Genomic DNA, 14,177 nt, shown 5'->3' with positions numbered 1-14,177 from the left:
CCTGTGAGAGTAGGAACACATTCCCTTGAGAAAAGCATCAGTCCTCTTAAGACCTAATTTTTACCTCTGGCTACAATCCATTTCTTAAAGGTTCCACCACCTCTGCTTTGCCACAGTAGGGCACAGGCCTCCAGCACACTTCTCAGTGGGACAAACCATAGCAGTCCCACCCACTGCATGTTACATTTCTTATAATATTTCACCAAACAAGTTCATATACCAACTCTTGTATCAAGTGCCTTTTCTTTTAAACCACTATTTAGTGGCCATCCACAACATACCAGCAACATGGCAGATACCAGGGATACAAAAAGAAATGCTCCTGACTTCAGGAATACAACATCTTGGGGAAGACAGAAATTAAAAATTATTTCCAACAAACTATGTGCAAAAAAAGTAGTATTCATTAAGAGAAATGGAGGTACAAATAAAAGATTTATAAACTCTCCTTAATCAAGAGATTATAAAGGATAAATAAACTAACAGTGTTAAGGTAGAGGAAATACTATCATCAAAGAGGAAAAGACTTACTATAACCTGGTATGTACAGGAAATTATACATCAGTTTAATATCATCAGCTTAGAATGATAATGGACATGGAGAAGCGCTGAGACTCTTTCTTATTTGGGGCAGAGATTAAAAAGACAATATTGCCAAGTATAATTTTAGTAGTTGGTCTGACAACACAAAGGAAATCACAGATTTCCTCCCAAACACTTCCTTTATTATCCAAACCTACTCTTAATATATACAAAGAAATATTTTCCCTGTTTTTTTTTTTCCCTGAAACTCTCTGAAATGTGGTGTTCAATTTAGGATATAAGATTTAAAACCTATACAATCAAGCAACACACTTTCCATTGGACATTGTCTATGGTTTTCATTTTGTAAGCAGAAGTACTCTCTTAAAAAACATTTTGTTGGGCTGGGGAGGTGGCTCAGTGGTAGAGTTCTTGCCTTGCATGCACATTTTGTTATGTTTTTTTTTTTCTTTTTGATTTTTTTTCCGGTACTGGTAATCGAACTCACGACCTTGCACTTGCCAGGCAGGTGCTGTGTTGCTGAGCTAAATCTCCAGCCCCTATATTTTGTTGTTTTTAACTTAGCTCATTTTAAAAATATATAACTAAGCACAATGATTACTTTGATGTCACTGCTTTAGTTATAATAGAGCATGTGTAATGTGACATATGTTTATTTGGAAAATTAATGGAACCAATTTTGAAAATGCAGTGTGCTCAATGTCTTTACTTGATACTTACAGCAAAAGTATGGAAGCAATATTAATGATGATTCTAACAACATTTCCTTCTTGGTATGTATGCATTTACTTTCTCTTGAAATTTTAATTAGCTTTCTATCTCAATTAATTCTGTGCCTTTAGGATAATATTAAATTCATACACATCATAGAACCACATGCATACATACATAAGGTATGATTATAAAGTTCTGAAACATATTTTCTTGTGTGACAAGAAAAAACCCAAATTTTAAGATTTAAATACCAGTCAACTTAAATAGAACAAATAAATTCATTTATAAAATTATCAGCACAAAGAAATGCTTGACTTATTTTTTTCTTCTTTTCCAAATCCTTTGAGTTTGTAGATGGTGTTCCATTAAATACTGCATAATTTTATCAAAATCAAGGATATTTGAGCACACCTTAAAAAAATATGTATTCTCACTCTGGTTTACCTAATACACACATAGAACAAGATTCATTTTCAGATTTATACTAAAGAAAGGAATATTTACATATGTGAAAAAGAAATCCAAAAGAAATAATTTTTCTCTATAAAATTTTCTGGAAATTCCAATGGACTTCATAGGGGACAGGGAAAAGCATCAAGATGCATATAGATTACTGTTTTCTTCTGGGAATTTTGTTTGTTTGAAGAGAGGGAATCCTCTTCAAGTGACATTTTCCCCCACACCAGAAACATTCTTTAAATGAACTTAAAGTACATGATTAATACATAAAGAGTTCAAAGACTTTCATGAAATGAGTTGACAATAAATGATCTTTAGTATATATATATACAGAGAGAGAGAGAGAGAGAGAGAGAGAGAGACTTCTAACAATTCTAGCCAAATAAGAAAGTAAAACAACAAATCTACAATAGGTACAAATTATATACATTTATTAATAATTTTAAATAACACTCTTGTATAAATTCTTTCATATATTCAAATCATACACAAATTTAGAAATGTATCATGAAGCCTAGTACAGCATATGTATGAGACATGTTTTTAAAATTTGTGTTAGAATTTTAGTGACATAAATACAGGTTTAATGTTTCAGAAACATTCTCTAATTGCTTGGGCTAAAATTTAACTTATTACAGAGTGCTTGTCCTAGCATTAACACTTCACTTAAAATCAGTTAGTCTTTAGACTAACTTAAATCTGAAGCCCTGGGCTCACATTCTACGGCTGCTGATGTGGTTATTGCATATGCATAAGTAATAAGATTCTCAATTGCCTTGGAAAAGACATCATTCAACCACTGAAGTTCTAATGATTTATAACCTTTAATCCATTTGAGATTATATGACCTCTTCAGATGAATCAGTGTGTTCTTCCTGCTTTCCCCATCATAGTCACTGGTTCAGGTATAAAGAGAAAAATGAATTAACCTTCCATTACCCCCACACACATACACCAAACCCATTTTAACTCCCAAATTCCCTATCAAGAAGATCATAACAGATCAAAGGTTCTTTGTGACTGAGACCAGAAAGAATTTCCTTGCTCTAACAGATTATACTGTGTTACTTTTTTCTTCTCCCAGCATTATATCAGAGAGATTTTATTGGGAGGCAGAAATTCAACTCCTACTCACATACCTCAAAATGTAAGAACCAGAGAATATTCAGTATAAGTGGTATTATGTTCACCACGTGTCCCACAAAAAGAATAGGACCAATGGCAAATGATCTGATAACCCAGTTTCAATTAAATCTGTCAAAGGAAGTACCATTGCTTAAGCTCTCGGCTTCCACAACAACAAAAGAAAGGCTAACGTCTTAAAGCCACTCAGCTGACAAAAATAGGCTAGTAGGTCAGTGAGTATTGTTTTAATAGTCAGTTACCCTGGGAAAACTGAGACTTACACAAATGCTGTAAAAAAAAAAAAAAAAAAACCACCTTTCTTTCATTCTATGTCTGCTATTCTCCTCTCTTAATATCCAGGTATTCCTGGAGAAAATTATACACTAGGTCTGTAGGAGTTTTTATCATCATTTTTTTCTCTAAAGTTGGAGAAATTTCATTAATAACAAAGCCCTAGAGGTAGAGTGGAGAGATGAAGGAGGGGGGAAGGGGCACAAAGACATACTGACCAACACTTCCTACAGCATCTGTCAGAAATGCCTACGAGCTTACAAAAACAAGTTAATTAAGATAAAAAGTATTACTTAACAGCAGTACTGTGCTTTATTTCTCATTAAGATTCACATTGCTCTTATTTTTAAAAATACCACATTTCTACTCTTTAGACAGAAATTCTTCTAATACTAGGATTTCTAAGTGACTCACAGGATCCTGTTGCTGGACACCATAGTTCATGGGGATTTTAGAAGAATGAATACCATGCAGTGTCTTTCATACCAGTTTTCTCGTCTGATTTCCGTGGTAGAGGAATTCATCATTGGTTTCTATTTTAGAGCAAGATAACTTCCAAAAACAAAGCCCCAGGTCATTAAGCAATATTACTCAAAACAAAGTTTAAGGCTTCAATTTTTCCTCCATTGTAAAAAATTAAGGCCATGACCTAGAAGCTGTTAAACAGTATGTAAAGGTAAATGGTCTTTGTGGTTCAATTTTTGTAATTTCTTTAAAGGTCTATTTCAAGGAATCTCTACACAGCCAGAATGCTATTTGACTTTGGCTCTTAGACTCCAACACTGTTTTTTTTATTGGGTTAACTTCTGTTTAACAAATGCTTATTCCTCACCAGCTTCAACTCAGTCCTGACTTTTTCAGGGGTAGGGTATCAGGCAGAAAGGCAGGTATGCCACTTTGCATAATGCCCTGGAATTTTGCAGTGCACAGCCTATACATACCTATGCAGCAATTGCTAAGGAAAGAAAGTTTTCCCTCCTAAAGAAATTAGTTCACTTTAAAGAAACACAAACTAGCAGCTTTGTTTTCTTATCATGAATACTGGCTTCAGATACCAAATCTCCTGTGTTCTTTTCACAAAGTTCTACATAGGTGGGTGGCCCTGAATTGTACCTTGTAGTTACAAAAACTTAGAAAGTTCCACAGATGAGACTATTCCTCCTGCCTATCTGTGCCCATATCTAGACAAACTTTGCACTAGGTGTATAGTTAAATGAACATGTAGTGCAGAGTTTTAAGTCTTGATTCTGAGCCTATAAAGACACACATCATGCAGTCTTGAACAATATATTTGGCCCTCCATGCCTCAGTCTTCTCATCTGTAAAATGGGTAGAACAACTACTTCCTCAGGGGTCTATGATGAGGAACAAAGAACAGACATACTGAAAATGACCTGTAAACTACAAAAGGTAGTAGAAGCGCTAGTAATTTTAATATAACATAATGTCTACACTTGTAAGCAGTGATCAAGGACCCTCAGATTACCAGAAACAAATTATCTTTCTATACATTCTCTAGAACAGCATCAAACCCTGAGCACAACTTAGAGGTCTCCAATAGAGGATGACAAATTTTAGGTTTTTCTCTGAGGAGTTAGACCAAGGGGTCAACTTGGATTTCTAGGTCTAATCCAGGAAGAAGTTTTTACTTTTTTCTAACCATGTCACAGTTTGCTATTCCTCCTAACAAATAATCTATATTTGACTTCTCATCACCTTTCTTGGCTTGCTTAATCTACAGTTCTGTCAATATAATAGATGAGTACAAGAATACTTGATCTTTTTTGGGGGAAACTGAATGTAAAACCAAGGACTAACTATAGATCCTCAACTACAGAGCTACCCTCTAGCAAGAAAGAAGACAATGGAAGAACTACAGCAACTTCAGAGAGATGGAATGGACCTCTTGGCAAGTGAGTGATAAGCTATGTTCAAATGTAGGAGGTTTTCTATTTGGGAGTGGAGATGAGAAAGATATAAACATTTCACAGGCATGAAAACTAGAGATCCCAAGCGGTATGATGGCTTTTTTTTTCTTTCTTTCTTTTTTTTTTTTTTAGCTCAAAGATTTCTATGCTTTGGAAGACTATCTTTTACATTCAAGAAAAAATATTTTAATGAGGATATGTTTTGTATTAATCTATGTAAAATATATAGAGTGGCCAGTACCTAATTAGGTGAGTATTTTGGAGAATGCCGCCTATGTCCCCACTTAACAATTACTGACTTCAAAATCTATTGCTTGAATCTACAGTAAATCAAAGAGCACATAACTCTACTTTTACGCTGAGAAAGGAAAGAATTAGAAATATTCAACCACTTATAAATTTTAACAGTGTCCAAAGAGGGACTAAAAATGATGGATGCTCACCAGAGTCCCAGCTCTAGCTATATTGCCATCTGTTTTACAGTATTTTAACCAATCTCCATATTTCTTTTTACAACACCATTAACTGCTGTACAAATAAATTCTAGATGATAAAATATGACATGTTTTTTTACAAATAGATACAAATACAATGTTGACCAGATATGCTACATTAACTATGTACACCTTATTTCTTTAGAGGCAGGAATGCTCCTTATTTTTAGACAATTTATCATTTACACTGAGCCCCTGAGGAGGACCTTCAGCTTCCTGCACCCCCAATGCTGCCTTCTGCTCTCTACTGCGAGTTTATCCTGTGCTTTAATCCCATCACTGAGCAAGAATTCTAGGAGGAAAGATCAAGCCCTTCTAAAGATCTTCTTGGGACTGTTCTGCCTTTATTCCAGAAACAATCAAGATTGTTTACTATGATATAGCCTAGATATCAGCTTTGCCCTAATGATGTGTACATTTTAGTACAGGAAAATGAAGAGAATCACTGACCCTCCTTTAAAAAGGAATATGTTTCAGGAATGGAGATGAAGTCTTCCAGCGGTCCTTGGCCCTCCACATCCATCATCCTGGTACCACTGGTGAGGTGAACACTCCCCAACAGTCTGTTTGGAGGTCAAAGTGGATTTGGGCAGCACTGTGGGGTTCAGCCTTTCCATACTCCATATTTGTGGTTTGGTACAAAAATATACTTTACTTCAAGTCCTTAACAACAGTGAGTATTTCTGATCTTCATGGGGAAACTAAGAGCGACAGATAGGCTAAGCGCATTACAAATTTGTACCTGAACATTTCAGATGCACTATTTTTGCCTTTCCTTTCTCAGCACACTCTACCCAGGCTTTGTACAGCCCAGGGGCCAAAGCTGTCTTAGAAAGCACTGTGGTTTAACATCCAGGAGAACAGTTCTAGCTTCTTAGGCTTTGTAGTTATGTATGGGTGTCGTCAGGGTCAGTTGCCCATTGGGAGCCACTTCATTACCGTCATCTTCCAACAGTCCTGACACATCGGCATTGGGAATGCTGTCATGGTAGCTGCTGAAACTGATATTGTCTTCTTTTAGCTCGATGGTCCAAAAAGGGGCATTGAGTTTCCGGTTTTGATACTCACGGTACATATATACAGCTCCCACAAATCCCATTAACAGTACAACCACAATGATAATGACTGTCAAGATGATGATGTTAAATTGAGTCCATGACACATCAGCTAAAGCTGACGTGCTGTTTTCAGAAGAGCTTACTGAAAAGATAGTCTGCAGGGTTGTAGGGGCAAATGTAATATTTATAACAGGGGTGGGCACTGATGTGGTCAAAGAGGCATTGGAAACCAAAATGGTAGAACCTTCAGGTGTTGGAACAATAACTTCTGAAAATAAAAACAGAGAATGAAATGTAAAAGACAAAATTATCTAGTTTTGAGAAACGAAGAAATACACATGGGAGTGGAAGTTGATATGGGATGTTGATATGGGACTCTGCTTTAAGGTAAGGCAAGTTAAAAATAATTTTAAAAATATATAGGGATAAGAATCAAGGTCTGGAAAACCAGCTTATTATATCCATGGCTGTTCACCAATATGTACAATATCTGTACTAAAATCTTTGAGAAAATTCCATTGTTCAAGTTTTCCATCCTCTTCCCCTCATAGACAGAGTCATAAAAATTCCTGCAAAGGCAGTAAATATGTCACCATTAAGTTCTTAATCACATATTTGAAAGTGACAGGGATAGATGGCAATCATTTGAACTAAAATAAGTCCAATATATTTCATGTCATTTCATACAGGGAAAATTCTCCTCAAAGGAGATACAGGGAAAACTGTATCTTTAGCTTCATGTGAGAAATACAAGTTAAAGGCTCAAAGTTGATGTCAGTCAAGATAAAAAACAGCTTTCCTTTAATTATGTGTGTCATAATTCTTCTTTTGTATGGATTGTAGCTATTTTATCATCAAAGCACTATACTGTGTGCTTTTAATGACAGCACACCTCAGTGGAATGACCAAAGCTTTTGGACTCAAAACTGTGTTGCTATAGATACATCAATCTTTTTCAAACTCAGGTTCTTCATCTGTTAAATGAGAATATTAATATCCACTTTGCAGAGTTCTCATGAAGAATTTGATGAGCTAACTGTTCATTATTATAGTGCTTGGCGTGTAGTAGGTACTCAGTGAAATTATCATTATTATTTACCACCACAGCCAGTCAAATCAATTTGTTCTAAAGAGAGGCAAAGTTTACATTATCTACTAACTAACAAAAACCATCACAGTCTTGTCAAGGGACAAGGTGTGCTTTGGTATGGGTAAAATATGCCTCCCAAATGGGAAAAATAATTGAGTGGCAGGGTTGTACTACTGATAGAGTTCAATTTGAGTCTTTTAGCCTTGATTACAACAGTATAGGGACACCAAGAAAATGGCAGAAAGATGGCACCTGCCACAGACAAAGTGGAGTTTAATATCAGGCCTAATATTCAGCATCTGTTAACATATCAAAAAGTAGTCTGCAAAACAGCATGGTCCAATCTTTCTGTAACCTAAAGATTTCTGAATATAAAGTACATAATTCACCCTGATTTTATAATCATTAATTTCTTATAAATCCCTACTGAACTTCCCTATAAGAAATACTTTGAATGATTTTTCCTTTTAAAAATCAAAAAGAATATTAACATTATTTTTGCCATCACACATGGAGCAACTTAGTCCTAAAGTCAAGAAGGATACTGGAACGAACTCCTCTTTTTCAGTTGGGACTTCTAACCAGTCTACAGGATCCTACTTGAAAAGACCTTTGATGATCACTGGAAGTGATGAGAATAAAGGAAGCAAAAGATAAAAGAAATGACAGGACTTTTTAGTTATTAACATAAAAATAAAAATAGATGAAGGAAAAATTTGAGAACACTTAGTCTCACTGTTGTAATGACTGCGTCTTGATCCTCAAATTTCTGGAGTTGACTTTGGAGTATCAGGAGACAAGCAGAAAGGAAAAGAAACCTCTTTAGGCAAATATCTATCAAAATTTCTTTCCAGAAACTCCTCTGCTGGGATTGGAAGATTTTTACCAAGCTAAAGACGGCCATCCTGAAATTTTTCAGTGCTAGGCTTAGATATGAAATTTACCACCATAGGTGAAGTTTTACCTTTCTTGATGCAATTTCTCTCGAGGTCTTGAACATAACCTTCTAGGCAGTTCTCACACCGAAACCCAGTGGTGTTATGGAGGCAGTTGATGCACTCACCACTCTCAGGCTTACAAATCTTTGGGGTTTGAACTGGGTCCACATGGCCATGACATTGGCATGGTATACAGATGCTGTCAGAATTGTAGTAGCCATTCTCACACTTATTGCAGTTCTGGCCTGTATAACCATCTTTACACTGGACACATTTAGGTTCCAATTGATCCAGTTCTAAAAGAGAGAGAACATCAAAATCCATAAATTTTCAAGCTACAATAAAAAACACGAAAACAATGATTAGTTCCCAAACAGATTTGTTAGCCCTCCCTACCATCTCCCCCCAATGGGAAGAGACATACAGAAACAAACTAAGATGTCCTTTATTTCCCAGCTCACTGTAGGAATGATGGAGTTATTCAGACAACCTATTCAGGTAAAAGGTAAAATAAAAACATGCTTACGTTAGGTGACCAAACAAGTGTGGTAGATGGATGTTTGCATAGTTTCTTTATTCCTTCCTTTCAGGACACGACAGGTTGTATAAAATATGTCTTAACAAAAACTTCCTCTACCCCTCCCCTACATAAAGGTTGATAATCCCAGACTTCCATCCTTGCTCTCCTTCGCTTCTCACTCTACTCAGTCTCCGTGAGTGAGCTCACCCACGCATGGCTGACAATTCCAAAATGTGTATCTCCAGTCCATTTCTCTGTCTTTAACTCCAAGCTACACACTAACTGCCTGGGCACTTGGATCCACGAGCATCTCAAATTTAATACGGATGACACCGTCCTCCGCATTCTCCCTTCCTAAGTCCTGTCCTCCTCCAGTGTTCCATACTCCTGAGCATCTGCCTACTTGCCCAAGCCAAACAACTAAGAACCATCTCTCAATCTTCCTTCTCCTTGCCCTCCTCTATACAGTTCCCAATTCATATCAGTGTTCATACTAATCATACCTTATTAAAATCTTCCCAACTTTCTGATGCTTCTCTCCATGCCCACTGTGGTAGTCTTAGTTTGGGCCTTCATCCTTTCTCACCTACGTTACTGTGGGTGCCTCCTAATGAGTCCATGTCACAGTGAACCCCTATACTCACTATGATCTTCAGAGCATGTTACTTCTCTAGAGAAAGCTCTTCAATGCCTTCGGGATCAAGTGAAAACGTAGTAGGGTTTTCACTTCTTTGATAACATGGCCCTTTCCTACATCTCCCAACTCTGCCCACTTCACTTCCCGTTCCACAACACTATGACTAAAGCATATTAAAAGGCTTGTGAATACTGTCTGTTCTTTCCTCTGTGAGCTTTTGCACGTACTGCTTCCTCTACATAGAACATCCTGTTGCCTTCCTACTCCTACTTTATCTTCCTAATTCAAACTGCAGGAATTCATCAGGTATCACCTTTTCTCAGGATCACAGAGAGCTTTGCTTAATTCCCTCAGTTTTGGTTAGGGTTAGTTTATGCTTACCTGTAGCATGCACCATTTAAATTGTAATTATCTGTTTGCTTGTCTGTCTCTCCCATTAAACTATGAGCTATTTATTTCCCATCTTTATCTCTAATGCTTGATAAGGTGCCAGACACAGTGCATGTTTAATTTATGATTTGACCATAGGCATAGGGAGCATACCAACTCATATCTATGTGCTTTTTTTAAGCCATCTTGCAATTCTAATTCAAGATTCTCAAATCCACTTGATGAATGATTTTAAAATAATCGATAAGTCAAACTGTTTATCTGCTAAATTTACGTGTTGCTTTCTTAGAATATACCAATTACACTAACAGAATCATGCTGACATCTGAACGCAGAGTCATTTTATCACAGAAGGATTTTTATACTGATCATGAAATCGGTGGCAATTCATTACATCTCTCGTGCTCTTTATGAAAGATGAATTCTTTCTGTTTATTTTACTATTGTTTTTGAAAACAGTTCTGATCTATAACACACTATAAACAGTTAAACTACTTAAAGTATAGAACTCCATTTTTAAAGTATATTTAGAGTTGCACAATTCATAAACAATTTCGATTTACAATTTACAATCCCAGTGGGTAGTGTGATGTCAAGTTACTAAACTCTGCCCCTACAATTTTCCATATTTCAAATAAGGAGCTTAAGTTGCTTTTAACCACAAAAGGTAAAAGTTGAATGAATTCATAACTCATGCAGACAATGATATGTAGAAAAATACTCAAGGAAATGCATGTATACTCCTTGTTCTCAAGGAACTCATAGCTCACAAAGATGTTATATTTTATAGCATTTTTGCATTTCAACAACATAGTTACAATAACTAATACCAAAAAAAGACCCTGATGGAATAGACCAAAGGACTGAAATCAAGGTTTGTGAAAACCTTTCTTGTCTGTCAAGTCAGACTAACTGGACCTCATGATGGGATTCAAAAGTCTTGTCTCATGTTTCATTTCTTCACCTTGTTTGCTTGTTTGTTTTGTTTTTTGAGACAGGGTCTCATTATGAAATTCAGAGTGGCCTTGAACTTGAGGAAACAGGGATGATTGCTAATGGTTACAGGGCTTTGTTTTGTTATTTGCTTTGAAGATTTTTTTTGATAGAAGGAGGTGATTAAAATATTCCAAAACTGATTGTAGTGATGGCTGTATGATACTGAATATATATGAAACCACTAATTGTACATTTTAAATAAATTATATGCAATGTGAATTATCACTCAAGAAATATGCTATTTAAAATGAAATGGAGGTGGTAGGTGTGGTGGTGCACGCTTGTAATCCCAGCACTCAGGAGGCTGAGGCAGGAGGATCTCTGAGAGTTTGAGGCCAGCCTGGGATGCAAAGTGAGTTGAAGGCCAGCCTGAGCTGCATAGTGAAACTGTCTCAAAAAGACATGAAAGAAAAAAAGGAATGGAATAGAATGGAATAGAGGGAAAGAAGAATCCAACCAGGACTGTTCAGTGAAACTTTTCCAAAATTTCTAGCAGAAAATATGTGAAATTATAAACTCTTATTGTTTTAAGCCACTAAACATTAAAGTAACTGGCTATGAGCAATACATAACTGGTATGCCAGGAATAAATGGCAGTTAAGTGTCTTTGTAAGATTACTATGTAGACACAAGTGTCCAGCCTTATTAAGTACTGTGGAAGAACTAATTAGTGACTGTTGCCTTGAAATAGATGAGCAGAAGTAGCTCAGTCCTGAAGTCCCTGTATGGACTCATTGCGTTGGTCTTGAGATATTTTAAATCTCATTTCACATATGTATTTGGATTAGCATGTAAATTCCTAGAAAGGAAACTTTTGCTGTTTTTATAACTCCCCTTCACCTACAGCACTCAGATTTTGATTCAGCAATGCAATTCATAACTTTTGATGAAGGACTCGCTGATTTTACTCTGAAGTGAAGATTTAGAGGATGCCTTTACCTATGATGCAATGGCCTGTAGATGTCACCGCTGAACAAGGACAGCGAAGACATCCTTTACTGGCATGAGGACTCAGATAAAATCCTTCTTTGCATTCTTCACAGTGATCCCCTTTGCTATTTTCCTGGCAGTTTAAACAAACACCTAAAAAATAAAACAAGCAAATTATTTTTTAAATTTAAGGTTTACTTTCAAAGTATACTAACTTTCAAAAATCATGCCTGCAAGAAAAGACCATAAGAGTTAACCAGAAAAGGAAAACATCTTAGGGATGGGGTGGAATTGAGTTCCTACACACCTTGTTTCAACACTAGCTGTGTCTATGAGTTCAGTGTCCTCTTTCAAGATGGTAAGGGGAAGGCTGGGTACATGATTAGTCACAATGTGCTTCTTTTGGTCAAGTGACTACATACTAAAAGCACCAAATATGAGCAAAATAAATTAAAACAGTCTAAATATCTACTAATAGAAGAACAGATAAATTGTGGCATTTTCATGTTGTTAAATCTAAGTGAACTAAACGTATGTGCACAAATCTGTATATCTTAACAACATGGGCTGAAAAGGCAAATTGCAGAATGGCATATACTGAAGGAGAATACTTTTTTGTCAAATTTTAAGAATACACTAAGCAATACTATGGATACATAATATATATGGATCCAATACAAATGGATACATAATACATTAAACCAAATTGCTATATACACAGAGCGGTGACCAAACTATACAGTGAATGTTTAAATTTTTAAAAATTTACAGCAAAAGACACATTACCATTTTCCTTCTCAAAATACTCTCCCTTGCTTTGAACACTCATCCCATCATTCTTGTCACTTGCTGAGGCAGTTCTGTAAGTCCTCTTTTATGAGTGTCTTTATAAGATGTGGTCAAAAATAGGGTGAATGTTGCTGTCAAGTGTATCCAGGGGAAAAATAGGCTCATAAAAGCATTACACTCTGTTTTTGTCCACCTTATTCGTCAGATTTGCCACCATGTGACTTCTGTCTCTTCCCCAAAGTCAAAAGGATCATTAATGGTAAAAGTTTTGAATGATTTTAGGGCATCAAGGCAATCACAAGAGTACAATTAAAAATGCTCATAAAAGAGGACTTTCAGAACTGCTTCAGTAAGAACAATGGGATATATGTGTTTGAAGCAATGGGGAATATTTTATGGGAGATTAATGGCAATGTGTCTTTTAATGTAATACATTTTTAAAATTAAATATCCACTGTATTTTTATCATGCTTTCATATAGTAAAAATTTAAAGGACTAAGGGACTTAAAGTAAATTAAGGGAATTAAAGTAAAAATTTCTGGACTAAGGGACTACAGGAAAATTTCACGCTATGCTTGTGTTATGGCTTGTATCTAGATGTCACCCCAAAGCCTCATGCACTCAGAGGTAGGGCTTTTCAGAGCTAGCTGGACCTAGGGTGTGTGATACTTGGATTAAGGGTGTGTGCCACTAAATTAGTCTAACGATTGGTTTAGCACCGCTCTGGGTGTAAGGTACACAAATCAACAGGCTTATAGTCTGGATGGAATATAAAGGGAGAGAGGCAAGGTAGGCTTGATTGCTGCTTCTTGCTGTTGCCTTGCTGTGGACTGTTTCTTCTCCGCCACGTCCCTGTGCCATGCTGTGCTGCCTTGGAGCCAGCTAACTATGTACCAAAACCTCTACAAACTGCACGCCAAAATAAATCTCTCCACTTTTAACTTTGGGTGTTGGATATTTTGTCTCAGCAACGAGCAAAATAACTAAGACAACTTGGGTATTTTGTCTCAGCAACAAGGAAAGTAAATAAGATAGCTTGTCTCTAGAAGAAAGGAGAAAAATGAGACTAAGGAGGGAACAAAAGAGGACTCCAACTTTATTTTAAATTTTCTATTTCAAATATATAACCATACATACATATGCATAAATATAAATCAAAATGCAAAATGTTAATATTTATTATTTTTGAGTGAGAGTATATGGGTATTCATTATATTATTCTCTACAGGTTTTTATATTTAAAATGTCAAAATAAAGCAACTAATTGATAAATA

General features: G+C 36.1%; 1 protein-coding gene across 1 annotated transcript in view; it reads right to left on the bottom strand.

Annotated features, from left to right (window-relative positions):
- Positions 1-2,125: 2,125 nt before the first annotated feature.
- Megf9 (multiple EGF-like-domains 9) overlaps positions 2,126-14,177 on the bottom strand; it is a 96,549-nt gene continuing 84,497 nt past the window's right edge. Inside the window, exons 4-6 of the mRNA XM_005382601.2 lie at positions 12,123-12,266; positions 8,667-8,936; positions 2,126-6,880 (exon numbers count right to left, since the gene is read on the bottom strand). Coding sequence (XP_005382658.1) covers positions 6,429-6,880; positions 8,667-8,936; positions 12,123-12,266 — 866 coding nt within the window. The 3' untranslated portion in view covers positions 2,126-6,428. The remainder of the gene's footprint in view (positions 6,881-8,666; positions 8,937-12,122; positions 12,267-14,177) is intronic.

Source organism: Chinchilla lanigera, unplaced genomic scaffold, assembly GCF_000276665.1.
Source record: "Chinchilla lanigera isolate Chin_1 unplaced genomic scaffold, ChiLan1.0 scaffold00018, whole genome shotgun sequence".
Taxonomy (NCBI): Eukaryota; Metazoa; Chordata; class Mammalia; order Rodentia; family Chinchillidae; genus Chinchilla; species Chinchilla lanigera.
Note: the sequence above shows the minus strand (reverse complement) of the source record. Positions and strands in the feature narration are given on the sequence as shown.